Here is a 19,746-nt window from a genome sequence, read left to right as displayed (position 1 = left end):
AGGATCTGGGGTTCCCGATTTCCATGTGGCAGCTTGGATTACCCCTGGCCCTCCCGGGGCTCAAGTAACTAGCTAGCCTGGCAACATCTCCAGGGGAATCCAGTCCTGGCTGAGTGATGCAGCCTTGAAGAAGGGTGAGGAAAGAGCTCAAGAATTCTGGGGTGATCTTGTCGAACTGCCCCAGCTCCTCCTTCTGTCCAGCTGCGGGTGGCCAGGCCTATACTACTGTCACTCACCATCACTCACAGTGTGGGGGTGAGGGGGTGGGGTAGAGGACTTGTTTCAGGGAGTGGTCGGCCAGCGCTTCCTCTTCCTTCTCTAGGCATCAGCCTGAGCAATGGGGAATAATAATAATAATAATGTTGGTATTTGTTAAGCGCTTACTATGTGCAGAGCACTGTTCTAAGCGCTGGGGTAGATACAGGGTAATCAGGTTGTCCCACGTGAGGCTCACAGTTAATCCCCATTTTACAGATGAGGTAACTGAGGCACAGAGAAGTTAAGTGACTTGCCCACAGTCACACAGCTGACAAGCGGCAGAGCCGGGAGTCGAACTCATGACCTCTGACTCCGAAGCCCAGGCTCTTTCCTCTGAGCCACGCTGCTTCCCTAAGCACAGAAGACACAGGAGAAGAGTATCGGGCGTTCCCCTTTTCTCTCCACCACTAGGTGTGTAGGGGTTAATCCAACATGATTTGAGCCAAGCAATTCAGCCTGATTGGAAAGTACTTGCCTTGCCCAACTTGGCTTTATCCACGACCTCAAGTACCTTGCCACTTTCTAAACTGCATGTTCCAACTGTACAGAATTTAACGAGTTAGACAATACCCAACTTGAAATTATGCTATGCTATTGTGCAAGTCTTTGCTCAGGGCATTTTAGCACTGCGTTAGGTGTGCATTCCCGATCTTGTTCCCAAATGGCAATCCATGGTGCCAAATCCCATATTAGGATATTTGCAAGCAGCAGTATCCTGCACTGTGCTGGCAAGAGTGGAAAAGGTAGCACTAATGTATATATCTGTAATTTATTGATTGATTGATTTTAAAGTCTGTCTCTCCTTCTGGGCTGTACGTTCATTGTGGACAGGGAATGTATCTACCAACTATGTTGTATGGTACTTTCTCAAGGGCTTAATACAGCACTCGGCACACATAGTAAGCACTCCATAATACAGATGCTTGACTGATTGATTGATTCTGCAAAGACATTCATGTGACTCATAAAAAATCACACTTCCATTTACCTTTAATCATGTTAGCAATAGGAGCCCATTTCTTTTTTAAGGGATCATAGAACTCTGCTTCTTTTGCTGGAGCTCCTTTTCTGTAACCTCCCAAAGCATAGACACAGCCACTCAAGGTAACCGCACAGTGATAGTACCGAGCATTAAGCATTGGAGAACCTTCCGTCCATTCGTCGGTTTCACAGTTATAGATCCACACGGTGTCAAGAGCTTCTATATTATCTGTTCGATAACCTCCAGTCACGTAAACATTGGGCCCCACACTTGTAACCCCATAGCTTTCTCTTGCATAATCTGGCATCTCTGCTCCCTGAATCCAAACGTTGGTTAAAGGGTCCCAAATGTGAACCTCTGACAAAGGATGCCAGTAATAGCCTCCAATCACATACATCGTAGCTGTAGATCTTCGGGAAATCTCCTTACGCTTAAGTCTCAGTGCACTGTAAATGAGGAATCGTAGCTTATTTTCAGTAAGCAGGCATCTGCTTTGAAGACTTGAAGCAGTTTTCAAGTAGACTGCATCAACGTCTATTTGAATGAGGCTTAGTAGATCAGGAAGACATTCAATTCGTTTTTCAGTATCGTGTGCTGTCCATTTAATAACTGGTTCTATGATGCCTTCTTCTGTCCAAACATTTAGATTTTCGCTGGTGAGGACAAATACTAATTTCTCTCTGCTGATTTCAAGAAATTCTTCTTGCTGCCAAACTTCCTTGAACCTTGATAACAGAATCCTTTTAGATTCTTTCTCTAGTTCTGTACACATGTGCAATTCTGCAAAAGAGTGCATTCCTATGCAATTGTCGAGGTCAAGATGCCTTACCAGAAACTCTTCACATGCCCTCTTTACCGAAATAAACTGTAGCAGATCTGCCGCTTCAAGGAGGCTCTGAACATTTCTTTCAGTTATTTTGATTTGTGATGAATAGGCATAATCTATAAGCCCTTCCAAGATAGCATGACTGATCCCAGAGAGCTTTATTTTGTCTTTAAATTTTTCCTTCATGTCAGCTGTGAACATCGCCTTAAAATAATTGCTGCAGGCAGCTAAAACGGCTTTATGGCAGTGGAACGTCACACCTGAAGGACACTGAAGAGCAATATCGGTAAATAAGCCATCGTGGTAAAATGTTCTGAATGCATCCAGGAAATCCACAGGATGGGAGGGATCCTTGAAAACGTAGGTATAATCTTCTTGCCCTTTAAGAGCCATTGCTGGAATAAATGTTCAACAATACATTTATTTTTCAACTCTGCAGGTTCAGGCAAATATTAAAAATTATTTTATTGCTCTTAATAGTGTTGATCACATAGGCTGCAATTCAGAAACTGCATGAAAACCCCCAAGAGCCAAAGCTTTTATATATTTTTTGATCCTGAGAAGTAGCTTTATAATGGAATACGGGCCTTTCCCTGTTTGACCAACTTGAATCCAACTAGGTCTCCCCCTCTGGACTGTGAGCTTGTTGTGGACAGGGAATGTGTTTGATGTTACATTGTACTCTCCTAAGCATTTAGTACAGTGATTTGCACCCGGTAAGTGCTCAGTAAATATGATTATTATTAGTAGTAATAATAATAATAGATTGGTTCCTTTAAGCAACAATTTAGAACTGTGAGGAAGCTGAAGGGTATTAGACGTATGTTTCAGGACGCTTCACAAAAATCTTTGGAATTGCATCTCGGAGGGACAGTCAATTCCTGCCCTGTCCGTGGAGAAAGGCTCCTTGCACTCTTGAAAGGGGCCCTCCATCCCAAAATGGGATACTGTAATCTCTGGGGCCGTTTTGTCTTCATTCCAATCCAGAGAAGCCTGGATCGGCGATATACACCTGCTCCTCACATCCCCTGGGCAGCAATCTAGAAATTCAGGTTAGGAGGAACTGTACAGGTGGACATGGAATTACATTAAGGAGGCGGGCTAGCGTAGTGGACGGAGCCCGGGCCTGGGAGTCAGAAGGTCATGGGTTCTAATGCCGCTTCTGCCACTTGTCTGCTGGGTGGCCTTGGGCGAGTCACTTCACTTCTCTGTGCCTCAGTGACCTCATCTGTAAAATGGGGGTTAAGACCACGAGCCCTCTCTGGGACAGGGACTCTGTCCAATCCAATTTGCTTGTAACCACCCCCGCGTTTGGTGCAGTGCCTGGCACATAGTAAGCGCTTCACGAATACCATCCAGCAAATACTAGTAGAGAAGCAGCGTGGCTTGGTGGAAAGAGCATGGGCTTGAGAGTCAGAGGTTGTGGTTTCAAATCCTGGCTCCGCTGATTGTCAGCTCTGTGACTTTGGGTGAGTCACTTAGCTTCTCTGTGCCTCAGTTCCCTCATCTGTCAAATGGGAATGAAGACTGTGAGCCCCACGTGGGATGACCCGATCACCTTGTATCCTCCCCAGCGCTTAGAACAGTGCTTGGCACACAGTAAGCACTTAACAAATGCCATCATCATCATCATTATTATTATCTTTGAGGGTTTACATAGAATGGGCTAGACGCTGGCGGTTGGCAGAGTTGGAAGGTGCCGCTGTCCTCCCGGCCGGGCCTTTCATTCATTCAATCGTATTTATTGTCCTCCGTTTAGACAGACATTCATGCATTCAATCATATCTTTTGAGCGCTTACTAGGTGCAGAGCACTAGACTAAGCGCTTGGAATGGACAATTGGGCAGCAGAGAGAGACCAGCCCTGCCCAATGACGGGCTCGCAGTCTAAACAGGGGTGACTGACATTCAGGCATTCAATAGTATTTAGTGAGCGCTTACTAGGTGCAGAGCACTGGACTAAACGCTTGGAATGGACAATTGGGCACCAGAGAGAGCCCAGCCCTGCCCAATGACAGGCTTGCAGTCTAAACAGGGGAGACAGACATTCAGGCATTCAATAGTATTTAGTGAGCGCTTACTAGGTGCAGAGCACTGGACTAAGCGCTTGGAGTGGACAATTGGGCAGCAGAGAGAGACCAGCCCTGCCCAATGACGGGCTCGCAGTCTAAACGGGAGAGACGGGCATTCAGGCATTCAATAGTATCTACTGAGCGCCTACTAGGTGCAGAGCACTGGACTAAGTGCTTGGAATGGACAATTGGGCAGCAGAGAGAGACCAGCCCTGCCCAATGACGAGGTTCGTAGTCCAAACGGAGGAGACAGACATTCATGCATTCAATCATATCTTTTGAGCGCTTACTAGGTGCAGAGCACTAGACTAAGCGCTTGGAATGGACAATTGGGCAGCAGAGAGAGACCAGCCCTGCCCAATGACGGGCTCGCCGTCTAAACGGGGGAGACGGACATTCAGGCATTCAATAGTATTTACTGAGCGGTTACTAGGTGCAGAGCACTGGACTAAGGGGTTGGAATGGACAATTGGGCAGCAGAGAGAGCCCATCCCCGCCCCACGACGGGCCTTTGTCCCGCCTCAGACCCCTGGGCCCATTGTCTTTGGGGCGGGGGGCCGGCCGCGACCCCGACCGCAAGGACGCGGGGGGACCCCCGCTCCTCTGTGGAGCCTGGGCCGGACCCCGGTCCGCCCGGACAGGTGCAGGGGGTGGGGGCCCGCGGACACCAGGGGTCCGGGCCGAGGCAACACTTACCGCCCGGCGGTGGCTCCGACCACTGACCATCTTAGGAAGAGCCGCCGCGGGGGGCGGGCGGAGTCCAGCAAGGAGCCGCTCCCATTTTGGTGTCTCAGCTGCTCCCCCGCCGCCGGCCTCCCCCCCCAGGACAGGCCCACCCCACGGCCGGGGGGATGGGCGAGGACGGGGGCGTCCTACCCGCTTGGGGGGGCGGCGGGGACGGGCCCGGAACCTTACATCACACGTCCTGCCTGCCTGATGATAATAATAATAGTATTTGTTGAGCGCTTACTGTGTTCCACGCTCTCCTTTCATTCATCCGTATGTATTGAGCCCTTAACTGTGGGCGGAGCACTGGACTAAGCGCTTGGAAAATACAGTTCATTCAATCGTTAAGTATTGAGCCCTTACTGTGGGCAGAGCACTGGACTACGCGCTTGGAAAATGCAGTTCATTCAATCGTATGTATTGAGCCCTATGTACAGAACACTGGACTAAGCGCTTTGAAGGTACAGTTCATTCAATCGTATTTATTGAGCCCTTAGTGTGGGCAGAGCACTGGACTAAGCGCTTGGAAAATGCAGTTCATTCAGTCGTATGTATTGAGCCCTTACTGTGTGCAGAGCACTGGACTAAGCAGTTGGAAAATACAGTTCATTCAACCCTATGTATTGAGCCCTTACTGTGTGCACAACACTGGACTAAGCGCTTTGAATGTACAGTTCATTCAATCGTATTTATGGAGCCCTTACTGTGGGCGGAGCACTGGACTAAGCACTTAAGTACAGTTCATTCAATCGTATGTATGGAGCCCTTACCGTGGGCAGAACACTGTACTAAGCGCTTTGAATGTACAATTCAATCATATTTATTGAGCGCTTACTGTGAGCGGTGCACTGGACAAAGCGCTTGGAAAGTACAGTTCATTCAATCGTTATTTATTGAGCGCTTATTGTGGGCGGAGCACTGGACTAAGCGCTTGGACAGTACAGGTCATTCAACCATATGTATTGAGCGCTTACTGTGTGCAGAGCACTGTTCTAAACGCTGGAATTCGGCAAAGGATAAAGGCAATCCCTACCCAACATGGGGCTCCCAGTCTAGCAGGGGGAGCGCTGTACTAAACGCCGGGGTAGAGCCAAAGCAAATGGAGTTGGACACAGTCCCCGGACCCACGAAGGGTCACAGCCTCAATCCCCATTTTGGAGATGAGGTCCTGGGGGGTCCAGAGAAGTGAAATGACTGGCCCAAGGTCACACACATAGCAAGGGGGGGATTAGAACCCATGACCTTCTGCTAGGCCTGTGCTCTATCCATTACATGTGGCTCAGTGGAAAGAGCCTGGGCTTCGGAGTCAGAGGTCAAGGGTTCGACTCCCGGCTCTGCCACTTGTCAGCTGTTTGACTGTGGGCAAGTCACTTCACTTCTCTGGGCCTCAGTTACTTCATCTGTAAAATGGGGATTAACTGTGAGCCTCACATGGGACAACCTGATTACCCTATATCTACCCCAGCGTTTAGAACAGTGCTCTGCACATAGTAAGCGCTTAACAAATACCAACATTATTATTACACCATGGCTAATATAAGGTCCCCCATTCATTCATATTTATTGAGCCCTTACTATGTGAGAGCACTGTATTAAGCGCTTGGAAAGGACAGTTCATTCAATAGTATTTATTGAGCACTTACTATGTGCAGAGCCCCTCCCTCCCCTCGCCATCCCCCGCCCCAAAAAGGGGTGTCTGGTCTCCCCTATGAAGCCCAGCCAAACCCCAGGGGGGCTGCGAAGGCAGGGCAGCTGGGACCCGGTCCTGCCGAGATTCCTGGGCACAGAATTAGGCAAGGGAGGGAGAAGCTTTAGGAGAAGCGTTGTGGCTCAGTGGCAAGAGCCCGGGTTTGGGAGTCAGAGGTCATGGGTTCTAATCCCACCTCCGCCGTTTGTCTGCTGCGTGACTTTGGGCAAGTAGCTTCACTTCTCTGGGCCTCAGTTCCCTCACCTGTAAAATGGGGATGAAGACTGTGAGCTCCATGTGGGACAACCTCATCACCTTGTATCTCCCCCGATGGTTAGAACAGTGCCTTGCACATAGTAAGCACTTAAAAATACCAATATTATTATTGTTATTACTATACAGGGTCATCAGGTTGCCCCACGTGAGGCTCACAGTCTTCATCCTCATTTGACAGAGGAGGGAACTGAGGCCCAGAGAAGTCCGTCTGTCTCCCCCAATTAGACTGTAAGCCCGTCAATGGGCAGGGATTGTCTCTATCTGTTGACGCATTGTACATTCCAAGTGCTTAGTACAGTACTCCGCAAATAGTAAGCGCTCAATATACTATTGAATGAATGAAAGTGAAGTGACTTGCCCACGGTCACCCAGCTAAGTGGCAGAGTAGGATTCGAACCCATGACCTCTTTCCACTGAGCCATGCTGCTTCTCTATAATAGTAGTGATAGTATTTGATGGGGATGGGGGTGGGGAGGAGAGGCTGGCCAACGCCTGCACCTTCCAACAGATCTAACTGCTAGGGTCTGGGCCATTTTATGTAAATCCTTAAAGATTAGGGGAGGTTTTGCCCTCCTTCCCCAACCCCAATTTACAAATCCCATGTCCAACTGAGAGAGCTTCAATTCAGAAACGCATTAGAGCATGTTTCCTGATTTCCTCAAAAATCACTTAGAAGCCATCAGCTCTCTCAAAAGACAGACTTTCCATGCTGAACCAGGGACAAAAAGATAGTACTTGGATAATTATAAAAATATGACCTTTAACCAACTATGTGATTTTGGCTAGAAATGTAATTCTAGAAAGCCCCTTTTACACCGATCACCCATTCCCACGCTTGCAGCCACTCAAGTTCATAAATATTTTTGTTGGTTGTTTAAATGCATGATGAGAAACATTTATTCCCAGAAGCTATAAGAGAAACCGGTTTATTCTTCTGAAGCATTATTTATTTATTACTGATACTTTTCTACATTTTGGATTCTCTCAGTGCACACATGGCCTAAAGGATTTAAATTCTAATGCTGGCTCCACCACTTGTCTGCTGTGTGACCTTAGGTAAATCACTTCACTCTCTGTCCCTGTTACCTCATCTGTAAAATGGGGATTAAGAGTGTGAGCCCCATGTGAGACAGGGATTGTGTGCATCCTGATTATCCTGTATCTATCCCAGCATTTAGCATAGTCTTGGACACACATTAAGTACTTAACATATACCATCATCAATTATATCAAAGTATTAGGTTCACCTTTTAGGTTGCATAGGTTTAACTTTAGGTCACAAAGCACTTGTCTTCTGTGTGACCTTGGGCAAGTCTATTTCTCTGTGCCTCAGTTTCTTCAACTACAAAATGGGATTAAGACTGAGTCCTACTTGGTATCCAACTTGATTACCTTGTATCCACTCCCTTACTTTATGCAGTGCCTGGCATTTAACTATTTAACATTTAACAAATAGTAAAAAAAAAAAATGATCAGAAATGGAACTCTCCACCCAATGCCAATTGATTTAACATGAGTTTAAGTCCTCTGTCCGGTCTTTTCTGAAGCACTAATAGGCGCTGAGACACCTTGATTCCTAAGAATCCCTCAAGGGTTTAAAATAAGGAGCTCAACTTTCCCAGTACTGTACTAAATATTTTGTCATTCAACTGAGATCAGCTCTTTGTGCCTATTTTCTATCGATCAGCAAAGCTCAAGACCAGAACTTGATTTATCTTTTATATTCAAAATAAGACTTGAGGATAGGGAATTCCTATCCCTATTTCAGACCACAAAATTTCACCACCTGCTTAAACTTGAGTTCCTCCTTTTTGGAGTGGAAAAAGCTCAAACACTTCAATAAAGACAAACAAATAAAAACAAAAATGTAGATTCTTTTCCTTTAATAATGCTTCTGTAAACCAAGGAATCTTCCATGAGTGTCTGTGTTACAAGATGTAAATGTTATTATTTTGTTTCCATGTAAACCATCATCATACAGGCTCCATTTTTGTAATAAAAACAAACAAGTAGGATGGATTTAGCGTCTGCCTCTGAATGTTACCCCACGATTCCCTACAGATTCACTGGGAAATTCTACAGAGGAATATCAATTCACGTCCCAAAATAAAATCACTAGCAGGGACACAGTTGTGGAGTATATTTAGCAGAGGGGTCAGAGTCAACCTGGGTAAATATAACTCTCTGATGATTATTTCCAATTTACTTTGAATACATTGTCTTCCTTCAACATTCAAATACATTCTTTAAGTACATAAATCACACCAGAGAACTAATTGTTTTTCAACTCCATTTAACTTTGGACAAATTGAATTTTTAACATTTTTTTCCATTATTTTAGCCATGTCCAGTTTGGTATTGACAACTCAGAAATCAAAAAATCCTTTGCACATATAGGTGTTTGCATATCCTTCAGAATAGATGATGATGCCACCGACAGTGAGGTTTACCTCCAGGTTATGTATGGCTAAAGAGGCCAAAATGAGGTGACTGTGCATACAAATATTGGTCTTTATTGTGCTGTCCTATTTTCTCTTTTGTCTCATGCGCTTCTCTATGTTTTTACTCAAAAAGAGAAACTTTGCTCTTGATTGCAACGAGATGTGCTGGACTGTCTACCCTAGTTGTCATTCCACTTCAATAAGTGATGTTACCCTGTTTCATAATGAACTTTACTGTATCCTTGAAAGGATGCAACGCTGTCTCAGAAAATGCTTTACTGAACCCATGAAACATTTACACTATCATCATCAATGCTATTTATTGAGCCCTTACTGGGCGCTGACCACTGAACCAAATGCTTGGGAGAGTACAGTATAAGAAAGTTGGTAGACACATTTTACAGATGAGGTAACTGAGGCACAGAGAAGTTAAGTGACTTGCCCACAGTCACACAGGTGACAAGTGGCAGAGCCGGGAGTCGAACTCATGACCTCTGACTCCCAAGCCTGTGCTCTTTCCACTGAGCCGGTAATGTAAAGGCTATGATGTTGTATGTATTAGATATGAGAGGAAAAAGAAATCGGCTGAGCAGAAGGAACTTCCAACTGGTGTAAGTCTTCATATCACAGTCACAAGGGATGGAAAGCACTGAGCCATGTTAAGGGATACGTTTAACTCAGGGTGGCAAACTAAAGGTAAGCATCTTTGGTTAAGGCTAAACCCAGGAGAAGACTGAGGAAAGATATAAGAGTTTTCACTTACATAAAGGATTATTAGGCAGCAAAGCCCAATTGTTTTTAATCTCCATGAGGGCCACCCCCAAAAGGAATGGATTAAACTGTGTATGAAGATGTAATGGGAGGATTGTTATAGAATGGATTACCAAGGGTGGCACTGATCCTTCTTCAAAAGACTTTTCAAAGGGTTAAAGTTTTTTGGGGAATTTTTTTTTTTTTTTAAGAGTGACCCTTTGTTTTGGAAGATCTGTACTGTTTAACTGTCCAGAGGGTAGGAGTTGTCTCTAAGGCAACAAGACAAAAAGCGTTCTTCAAAGTAATATCTGAACAGGTGTCCCCATGCTTCCTCACTGCCATGTCTACGCAGCCTAATCCTTTCTCTGTAACTGGAAGGGCTAAAGGGAAAACTATCAAATCTTGCATGGGGGAGAGGGAAGATGTCTGATAGAGCCTTGATGGTCCAGAGGCTCTCCCCTCCCAACCCAAATATGGGAAGAAGTGCCCTTATGCCTGAATGTTCGTATGCCTCCAAATGCCTAACTTCATTCAAGGAGTACCAGCAGCCTATACTTGGCCTTACACCTTTACAGGTATATTACCCAGGCCCTCCAAAACCCTTAGCAACCCATCCTTCCACCTGGGTACCCAGCATACATGGCACAATCAGGACAAAATTAAAACCAACATCTTCACTTTGGAAATTCTATAGATGGTAACTAGCCCTAGACCGAATGATCTCTTCAGAGCTCCATGTGTCCCAGAAGGACTTAATCTGTTAGGGTCCCTAAGTCATCTTCTCTATCACAAAGAAAGATAAATAAAATGACCATTTATTTACTTGGAACATTTACAGAATGATAGATTATAAAGTACAGACTGTATTCACATGGAATTACCAAGGCTACGCTTTTTCTTGGGGAGAAAATGGGTCTTTGTCATTCATTTGGACAGAAATATAAATCAGAACAGTGATTATATAGTCGATCACTCTAGTCTTAAATATACAATTGGGATTCAAAAAATTCACAATACTGTTTGGCAGGTTCTTTCTGAAATGAGTACAACATATATATATATTCACTTACATATTTTCATTTTGGAATTAATACTACTTCACTTTCATAATCTGACTGGTGAAGACCCCTACCTAATAGACTTCAGATAATGACGACGCCCACACCCATCATCGGGGAGCTATCGCTTTGACAATTTCCCTGGGGACTTAATGTTCCCTTGACTGCGTGCTCTTTGAGCTTAGAATAAAAATTGGATAGTTCTTCAAACTCATTTTATTGAAATTATGGCTTTTTAAAAAAGTCCTCTATTGATATTTTGTAAATGACTACTAAAAACCTCCTCTGGAGATGTTAAATTCCATTGCTGGAAACTGTATTGCCAAGCAGGGTAGGAAGCATAGGGAATAAGTATTATTCTCTGAATAGCCGCTAGCTGGGTTGCTTTTTGAAAGACAAAGAAAAATGAAAAACAATTCAAAATCCCATCAACTTAACCAAAAGGGAAAGGTGGGCGCTGGTGAAAATCTGTAGAGCTGACTCAGCATGTATAACCTTTGGAATATTCTACCACATACCCCTCCAAATACCTTTTAAAAAGATGGTACTTTTCTAATTTGAATCTCAGCCACCTCCACCGGTTGCATGAGCTACTCATCTATTAATAATTTCAAGTGAGAAAGAATTTCAGTACCTGATGTCCAAACTAGAACAGAAGATTCCACAGGAGCCAAATCTCGAGTCTTTTCAGAAATCAGCTTCTGTAAAGTAAATCCTTTCCGAGGCATAGCCACGTCATTCTTCTTGAGGAAGGTTACTGGGCACAGATCATTCCCTCCATCACCTACATAAATAATTTGGGCATATTTTACTTCCTGCTCTAACTGTTTATCTATAAATTCTATGAGGACTTTTCCTTTGCAAAGGTTCTTGGGGCATTTTGTACAATGATGTGTATGAAAATGCTGCACTGTGAGATAACCACTGGCATTGAAGGCGGCCGGGTTGGTAAACACTGCATCAAACACATCCTGAAAATTGGCAGCTTTTAAAATCCAATCTATGAAAATTGCGTTTGAATCGGAAATGATTATGCAATCAAATATATCTTTGTTCTTGCCAATAAAGTTTAAAAGTTCTTCCATTCCTGCTGTGAAAGGGATTGTTGTCATAGTATTTTTCATTTCATCTTCTCTTATTCCTTCATCTCCCAAATATCTAAAGACTCTGCCCATATACTCTGTCCAATTTCCTTTTTGATAAGATTTTCTTAATCCATTAGGAAGCGTTTTCTCTGGTGCACATTTCACAATCCAGGTGTCACTATTATCATCTATGATTGTATAGTCAAAGTCAAAAACCAGCAGGTATTTCATTGTTGCAGAATATGATCTGGCTTTCTCTGAAAAAGATGAAATATTATTTTCCTAAACACATTCCATTTTTACGATTAAGTTTAGATCCCAGACTCAACTTATCTCAACTCAACTCTTCAAATCTGAAAAATGAAAAGCTAAAATTAACGGCTATCCACGGTAAATTGTTTATGATTGCCAACTGGCTAAGTGCCACTTGAATCTCCTCCAACTGCTCATTTAAAATCCATATCTGACTAACGTGGAAGGTAGAGGGAGTATCTAAAAAAAGTATCCACTGAGAGACATCAGGTTTCTCTGGCTAGGATTCCATTAATCCTCAAGGGAAGGGAAGGCAGTGGAGCAAACAGAAACTCTGAGCCTGGGGCAAGGTTAGGTGAAGAACACAGGGCTAATCACAGGATATCATCTTAGAGATGGGGAAAGGGGATTTTAAATTCATTCATTCAATAGTATTTACTGAGCGTATACTATGTGCAGAGCACTGTACTAAGCGCTTGGAATGTACAGTTCGGCAACAGAGAGAGACAATCCCTGCCCAATGATGGGCTCACAGTCTAATTGGGGGAGACACGTCTGCTGTATCTCAAAGTGATTCAAGCCAAAGACAGGATGGATAATGAAACTGGAGGTACCGTGACAGTCAAAGAAAATCAGAGGTTGGATTTTCAGTGCTTGGCTTTGCATGAATCTGTGGTGGGGCCGGGGGAGAGAAAGGGGAAGGACTGACTCCAGCCTCCCACTACTAGGCTCCTCTGGCCAAAGAGGGGCCAGTGACTCCTGAAAAGTGTAAGATTCATGGATCCCTGCAGGAAGATTGTGTACATGCACTGCTCATGGGTGGGTCTCACCCTCCCTGGGACTGAGACCCGGGTCCCACGTTCACCAAGGAGAGCTCAGATGGGAAGAGGCCACGCATTAGCCTGAGCAGGGCTTCCCCCGTCGTACACGAAGGAACGTCTAATTCATTGTTCCTTAACATGAGAGATTCATATCTTCAGAAAGAACTTGGGAGTAACTTCACCTATTACAACCTCAGCAATATTTATTACCTGTACTCCGATTCAATATTTTAAAATGTGTCCCTGTGTTCCTGGTGCAAATCGATCGCCTGGCAACAAAACTCTGACTAAATTAATACTGCCTGACTTTTAATATAATGAGAAGCTAAAATTAGTTTTAACCATTTCTAAATCCCAGCACTAGTAATGTCAATTGAGTAACATCATATACAGAATTAAAACAAGACATTTGATCCTCAAGTTAAAAGTTCAAAAAGATTTCACAACAATTTTGCAGAAGGGATAAAAGACATAGGAGTTCCAATCTGATCACCTTTTATCCTCCCCAGTGCTTAGAACAGTGCTTTGCACATAGTAAACACTTAACAAGTGCCATCATTAATATTATTATTAATTCAGATGTGCCAAGATTACATGCATTTTTGTAACTTGCACGTGGCTTAACAGATAGAGCACAGCCCTGGGAGTCAGAACGACCTGGGTTCTAATCCCGGTTCTGCCACCAGTCTGCTGTGTGACTCTGGGCAAGTCGCTTAACTTCTCTGGGCCTCAGTTACCTCATCTGTAAAATGGAGATGAAGAGTGTGAGCCCCACGTGGGACAGGGACTGTGTCTATCTGATTAACTTGTATCTACACCAGTGCTTAGAAAAGTGCTTGGCACATAGTAAGCACTTAACAAGTACCAAAATTATTTATGATTTATGTGTTAGCCCTGGCACTTTGGCTGGGCAGTGACTATGGTCTGAAGCTTACCAACATTTTGGTTAAATTTCACTGTAGCCAAGGCGATAGCATACTTAGCAATGTTCATAAATTTCATTATGAAGTCTCCTGAATTTAAGATTGAGAGAACAGATGGAGATTAGCAGTGAAATTACAAAACAAGAGGCTATAAAACAAAGGAAAGGAAGGCAAGACAACAAACAGTAGATAGAAAGCAAAAGGATAGTTAAAATTTTAGAACAGGGTAGATAAACTTGATAAAGAAGGTAAATGTCGTGAGGAATGAAACACTTTAAATATCACAGTGAAGAAAAAATGCTGCAGTAAGAGATATAATTCTTGTCTGTAAATAAAATAAGGAGAAAGGGGAATAAAAGTTTTAGAGGTTGGCAGGTACGCTGCAATAGAAATACAACTCAAATATAGAAAAACAACTTTTCACTGGGCAGGATAGCGGCACTTACCTGAAAATATCAATTAGTCCCAAAGCAGATTTGATTTACAAGGTTCCCTTACATGACCTGCCTAACATACTGCCTAAATAGGGAAGGGGAAAAACAACTAATAAGGGAAGTAAAAAAAAAAAACCAACAACAAAAAACAGTGAAAAAAAAGTTCCTTAAATGTTTTTGATTTATTTCAGCTACCAAGGTCATCAAAACTTTTCAGTCTCTCAAATAGAAAAGGCTCCATACACCCAGCCGAGTACCAGTGCACCAACAGCCCAGCAATTCCTTTTCAATTATTCAATTCCTAGTCCTGGAACTGTGATCCCCAAACCTTTTTACCCTGAATTTTCTCATCCTCTAATGTCTTGGGAATTTTCAGGTACCTAATCCTTGAATCATTAATGAACACAAAAGCAAGAAATAAGGAAAACAGAAAAACACACACCTTACCTAAGGTGTTCTCCAAGGAAACTGAGTTTTCTTCAACATAAAGTCACAATTAAACGGCCGAAATAAACCGCTGTGTCGTCACCAGTCGACATGTTCTTCAAAGCACTGTTGAGAACATCTACTCTTCTCTGTTGATTTTTTTTTCTATTTTAATTTGGTACTTAGTAAACGGTCATTTTGCTGATAATCCTGAAACAAAATAAAAAAAAAGTTCACTAGATCAGAATGTTTAATTTCGCAATGGGTGCTATCAAACCATCAGACCAGAAGAGGGAGCACAAAAAATATTTTCCATCACTTCAGTTAAAACTGAAGAGTTTTTATTCCTACTACATAAAATGCATTGCCATTTTCTGTAAGCCTACAATATTTATTCAGGCCATGGACTAAAGCCATGAAAATATATTTAAAGACTAAAAGTTTTGACCCACAAACATTTTCACCTAGTTCCACCCACAATTCCCAAAATCACACTGACGAAGCATCTGACACCATCGAGCCCGGATCCACTCATCTAATGGGTCGAAATTTTGGTTATTAAAATTCTTAACTTCCTAGACTGTGTTTCCTTTTGTGTTTAGCACAATTTCTTTTCTTAGTCTGTAGGCCTGAGCTAATTTTCCTAGCACTTTAATAAATGGGTATTTTAACTTCTGGTGATTTCCGGAAATACAGCAGAATCAAGTCCAGGGTAATTAGTGATGAAACTGATGGAATTAGCTAGGCTAAAAATGGAGTTGAAAGGTGGAAAAAAAAATAAACAAACACTATTTCTTACTTCCTGAATCTTAGTTTCAGTGTATTACAAAATACTTTTAAAGAGGTCTTGACCAAGTGTCCATATGGGTATTTGTGTGCCCGCTGGGGTGAAACATCAGCACACCCAAAAGGGTTTGTTAAGGGACTGAGATCTGGTCCCAGTCTTATTTTAAATGATCAGATCTCTGAAATGAAAACTGGAAATTTTTTAGTGGTATTTATTGAGCGCTTACTATGTGCAGAGCACTGTACTAAGCGCTTGGAATGGACAATTCGGCAACAGATAGAGACAATCCCTGCCCACGGACGGGCTTACAGTCTAATCGGGGGAAATCACAGGGTAATCAGGTTGTCCCACGTGAGCCTCACAGTTAATCCCCATTTTACAGATGAGGGAACTGAGGCCCAGAGAAGTGAAGTGTCTTGCCCAAAGTCACACGGCTGACAAGGGGCAGAGCCGGCATTCGAACCCATGACCTCTGATTCCCAAGCCCGGGCTCTTTCCACTGAGCCACGCTAATACGACTGAATGAATAAATACGACTGACTGACAGAATGAATGAATGACGAACAGTAGGCGTTCCATAAATACGACTGAATGAAGAACATGAGGTGCACAATACATGCGACTGACTGAATGAATGACGAACAGTAGACGCTCAATACATACGACTGACTGAATGATGAACAGGAGGCGCTCCATAAATACGACTGAGTGAATGAATGAATGGCGAACAGTAGGCGCTCAATACATACGACTGACTGAATGAATGCCGAACAGTAGGTGCTCAATAAATACGACTGACAATGAATGGCGAACAGGAGGCGCTCCATAAATACGACTGACTGAATGAATGACGAATAGGAGGCGCTCAATAAACAGGACTGACTGAATGACGAATAGGAGGCGCTCAATAAATAGGACTGACTGAATGAATGACGAATAGGAGGAGCTCAATAAACAGGACTGACTGAATGAATGACGAACAGCAGGCGCTCAATAAACAGGAGTGACTGAATGAATGACGAACAGGAGGCGCTCCATAAATACGACTGATTGAATGAATGACCAACAGTAGACGCTCAATAAATACGACTGATTGAATGAATGACGAACAGTAGACGCTCAATAAATACGACTGACTGAATGAATGATGAACAGGAGCCGCTCCATAAATACGGCTCACTGACTGAATGACTGAATGACGAACAGTAAGCGCTCCATACATACGACTGAATGAATGAATGACGAACAGTAGGCGCTCAATACATACGACTGAATGAATGACGAACAGGAGGCGCTCAATACATACGACTGAATGAATAAATACGACTGACTGACTGAATGAATGACGAACAGTAGGCGCTCAATACATACGACTGACTGAATGAATGACGAATAGGAGGCGCTCAATAAACAGGACTGACAATGACGAATAGGAGGCGCTCAATAAATAGGACTGACTGAATGAATGACGAATAGGAGGAGCTCAATAAACAGGACTGACTGAATGAATGACGAACAGCAGGCGCTCAATAAACAGGAGTGACTGAATGAATGACGAACAGGAGGCGCTCCATAAATACGACTGATTGAATGAATGACCAACAGTAGACGCTCAATAAATACGACTGACTGAATGAATGATGAACAGGAGCCGCTCCATAAATACGGCTTACTGACTGACTGAATGAATGACGAACAGTAAGCGCTCCATACATACGACTGAATGAATGAATGACGAACAGTAGGCGCTCAATACATACGACTGAATGAATGACGAACAGTAGGCGCTCAATACATACGACTGAATGAATGAATGAATGACGAACAGTAGGCGCTCCATAAATACGACTGAATGAAAGCCGAACAGGAGGCGCTCAATACATACGACTGACTGAATGACGAACAGTAGGCGCTCAATACATACGACTGACAATGAATGAATGACGAACAGGAGGCGCTCAATACATACGACTGAATGAATAAATGACGAACAGGAGGCGCTCAATACATACGACTGAATGAAAGCCGAACAGGAGGCGCTCAATACATACGACTGACTGAATGAATGACGAACAGTAGGCGCTCCATACATACGACTGAATGAATGAATGACGAACAGGAGGCGCTCAATACATACGACTGAATGAATGAATGACGAACAGGAGGCGCTCAATACATACGACTGAATGAATGAATGACGAACAGTAGGCGCTCAATACATACGACTGAATTAATAAATACGACTGAATGAATGACGAACAGTAGGCACTCAATACATACGACTGAATGAATGACGAACAGGAGGCGCTCAATACATACGACTGAATGAATAAATACGACTGAATGAATGAATGACGAACAGTAGGCGCTCCATAAATACGACTGACTGAACGAATGACGAACAAGAGGCGCTCCATACATACGACTGAATGAATAAATACGACTGAATGAATGAATGACGAAGAGTAGGCGCTCCATAAATACGACTGACTGAACGAATGACGAACAAGAGGCGCTCCATACATACGACTGAATGAATGAATGCCGAACAGTAGGTGCTCAATACATACGACTGACAATGAATGCCGAACAGGAGGCGCTCAATACATACAACTGAATGAATGAATGACGAACAGCAGACGCTCCATAAATAGGACTGAATGAATGAATGATGAAGAGGCGCTCAATATATACGACTGAGTGAATGAATGACGAATAGGAGGCGCTCAATACATACGACTGACAATGATTGACGAACAGTAGGCGCTCCATAAATACGACTGACAATGAATGAATGACGAACCGCAGGCGCTCAATACATACGACTGAATGAATGAATGACGAACAGTAGGTTGCTCAATACATACGACTGACCGAATGAATGACGAAAAGTGGGCGCTCCATAAATACGACTGACAATGAATGAATGACGAACCGTAGGCGCTCAATACATACGACTGAATGAGTGAATGCCCAAGAGTAGGCGCTCCATAAATACGACTGAATGAATGACGAACAGGAGGCGCTCAATACATACGACTGAATGAATGAGTGACGAACAGGTGGCGCTCCATAAATACGACTGAATGAATGACGAACAGGAGGCGCTCAATACATACGACTGAATGAATGAGTGACGAACAGGTGGCGCTCCATAAATACGACTGAATGAATGACGAACAATAGGCGCTCAATACATATGACTGATTGAATGAATGACGAACCATAAGCGCTCAATACATACGACTGAATGAATGAATGACGAACAGTAGGTGCTCAATACATACGACTGACCGAATGAATGACGAACAGGAGGCGCTCCATACATACGACTGAATGAATGAGTGACGAACAGGTGGCGCTCCATAAATACGACTGAATGAATGACGAACAGTAGGCGCTCAATACATATGACTGATTGAATGAATGACGAACCATAAGCGCTCAATACATACGACTGAATGAATGAATGACGACCAGGAGGCGCTCCATACATACGACTGACCGAATGAAGGACGACCAGGAGGCGCTCCATACATACGACTGACTGAATGAAGGACGAACAGGAGGCGCTCCATAAATACGACTGACAATGAATGAATGACGAACAAGAGGCGCTCCATAAATACGGCAGGATGAATGAATGGCGCCCAGGAGGCGCTCCATACATACGACTGACTGAATGAATGCCGAAGAGTAGGCGCTGCATAAACGGGACTGCCTGAGTGACCGGCGAACAGCGGAGGTTCCCTGACTCCGACCGACTGACACTGAATGAGCGCCGAAGAGCAGGTGCTCAAGAAATACCACCTACGGACGGACGGACGGACGGACTGACTGCCGAAAAGCAGGCTGGGAGGGCGGGCGGGAAGGGCGGGGCGTCCGGAGCCGTCGGGTCCGGCGGAGCCGTTTGCCCGCCCCCGGGCCGCCCTCCCGGCTC

General features: G+C 43.8%; 1 protein-coding gene across 8 annotated transcripts in view; it reads right to left on the bottom strand.

Annotated features, from left to right (window-relative positions):
• Window positions 1–19,746, bottom strand: part of LOC100077491 (kelch-like protein 23) — a 24,943-nt gene extending 5,197 nt beyond the window's left edge. Inside the window, exons 1-4 of one of the 8 annotated variants that reach the window (XM_007671207.4) lie at window positions 19,479–19,746; window positions 15,036–15,229; window positions 11,713–11,862; window positions 1,247–2,461 (exon numbers count right to left, since the gene is read on the bottom strand). In XM_007671207.4, coding sequence (XP_007669397.2) covers window positions 1,247–2,461; window positions 11,713–11,806 — 1,309 coding nt within the window. In that variant the 5' untranslated portion in view covers window positions 11,807–11,862; window positions 15,036–15,229; window positions 19,479–19,746. The other 7 variants (XM_007671206.4, XM_007671202.4, XM_007671201.4 and 4 more) reach the window with 7 other exon arrangements.

The sequence above is a fragment of the Ornithorhynchus anatinus genome, chromosome 9 (assembly GCF_004115215.2).
Source record: "Ornithorhynchus anatinus isolate Pmale09 chromosome 9, mOrnAna1.pri.v4, whole genome shotgun sequence".
Classification (NCBI taxonomy): domain Eukaryota; kingdom Metazoa; phylum Chordata; class Mammalia; order Monotremata; family Ornithorhynchidae; genus Ornithorhynchus; species Ornithorhynchus anatinus.
The sequence above is the reverse complement of the archived record's forward strand: the minus strand, read 5'-3'. Positions and strand labels throughout refer to the sequence as shown.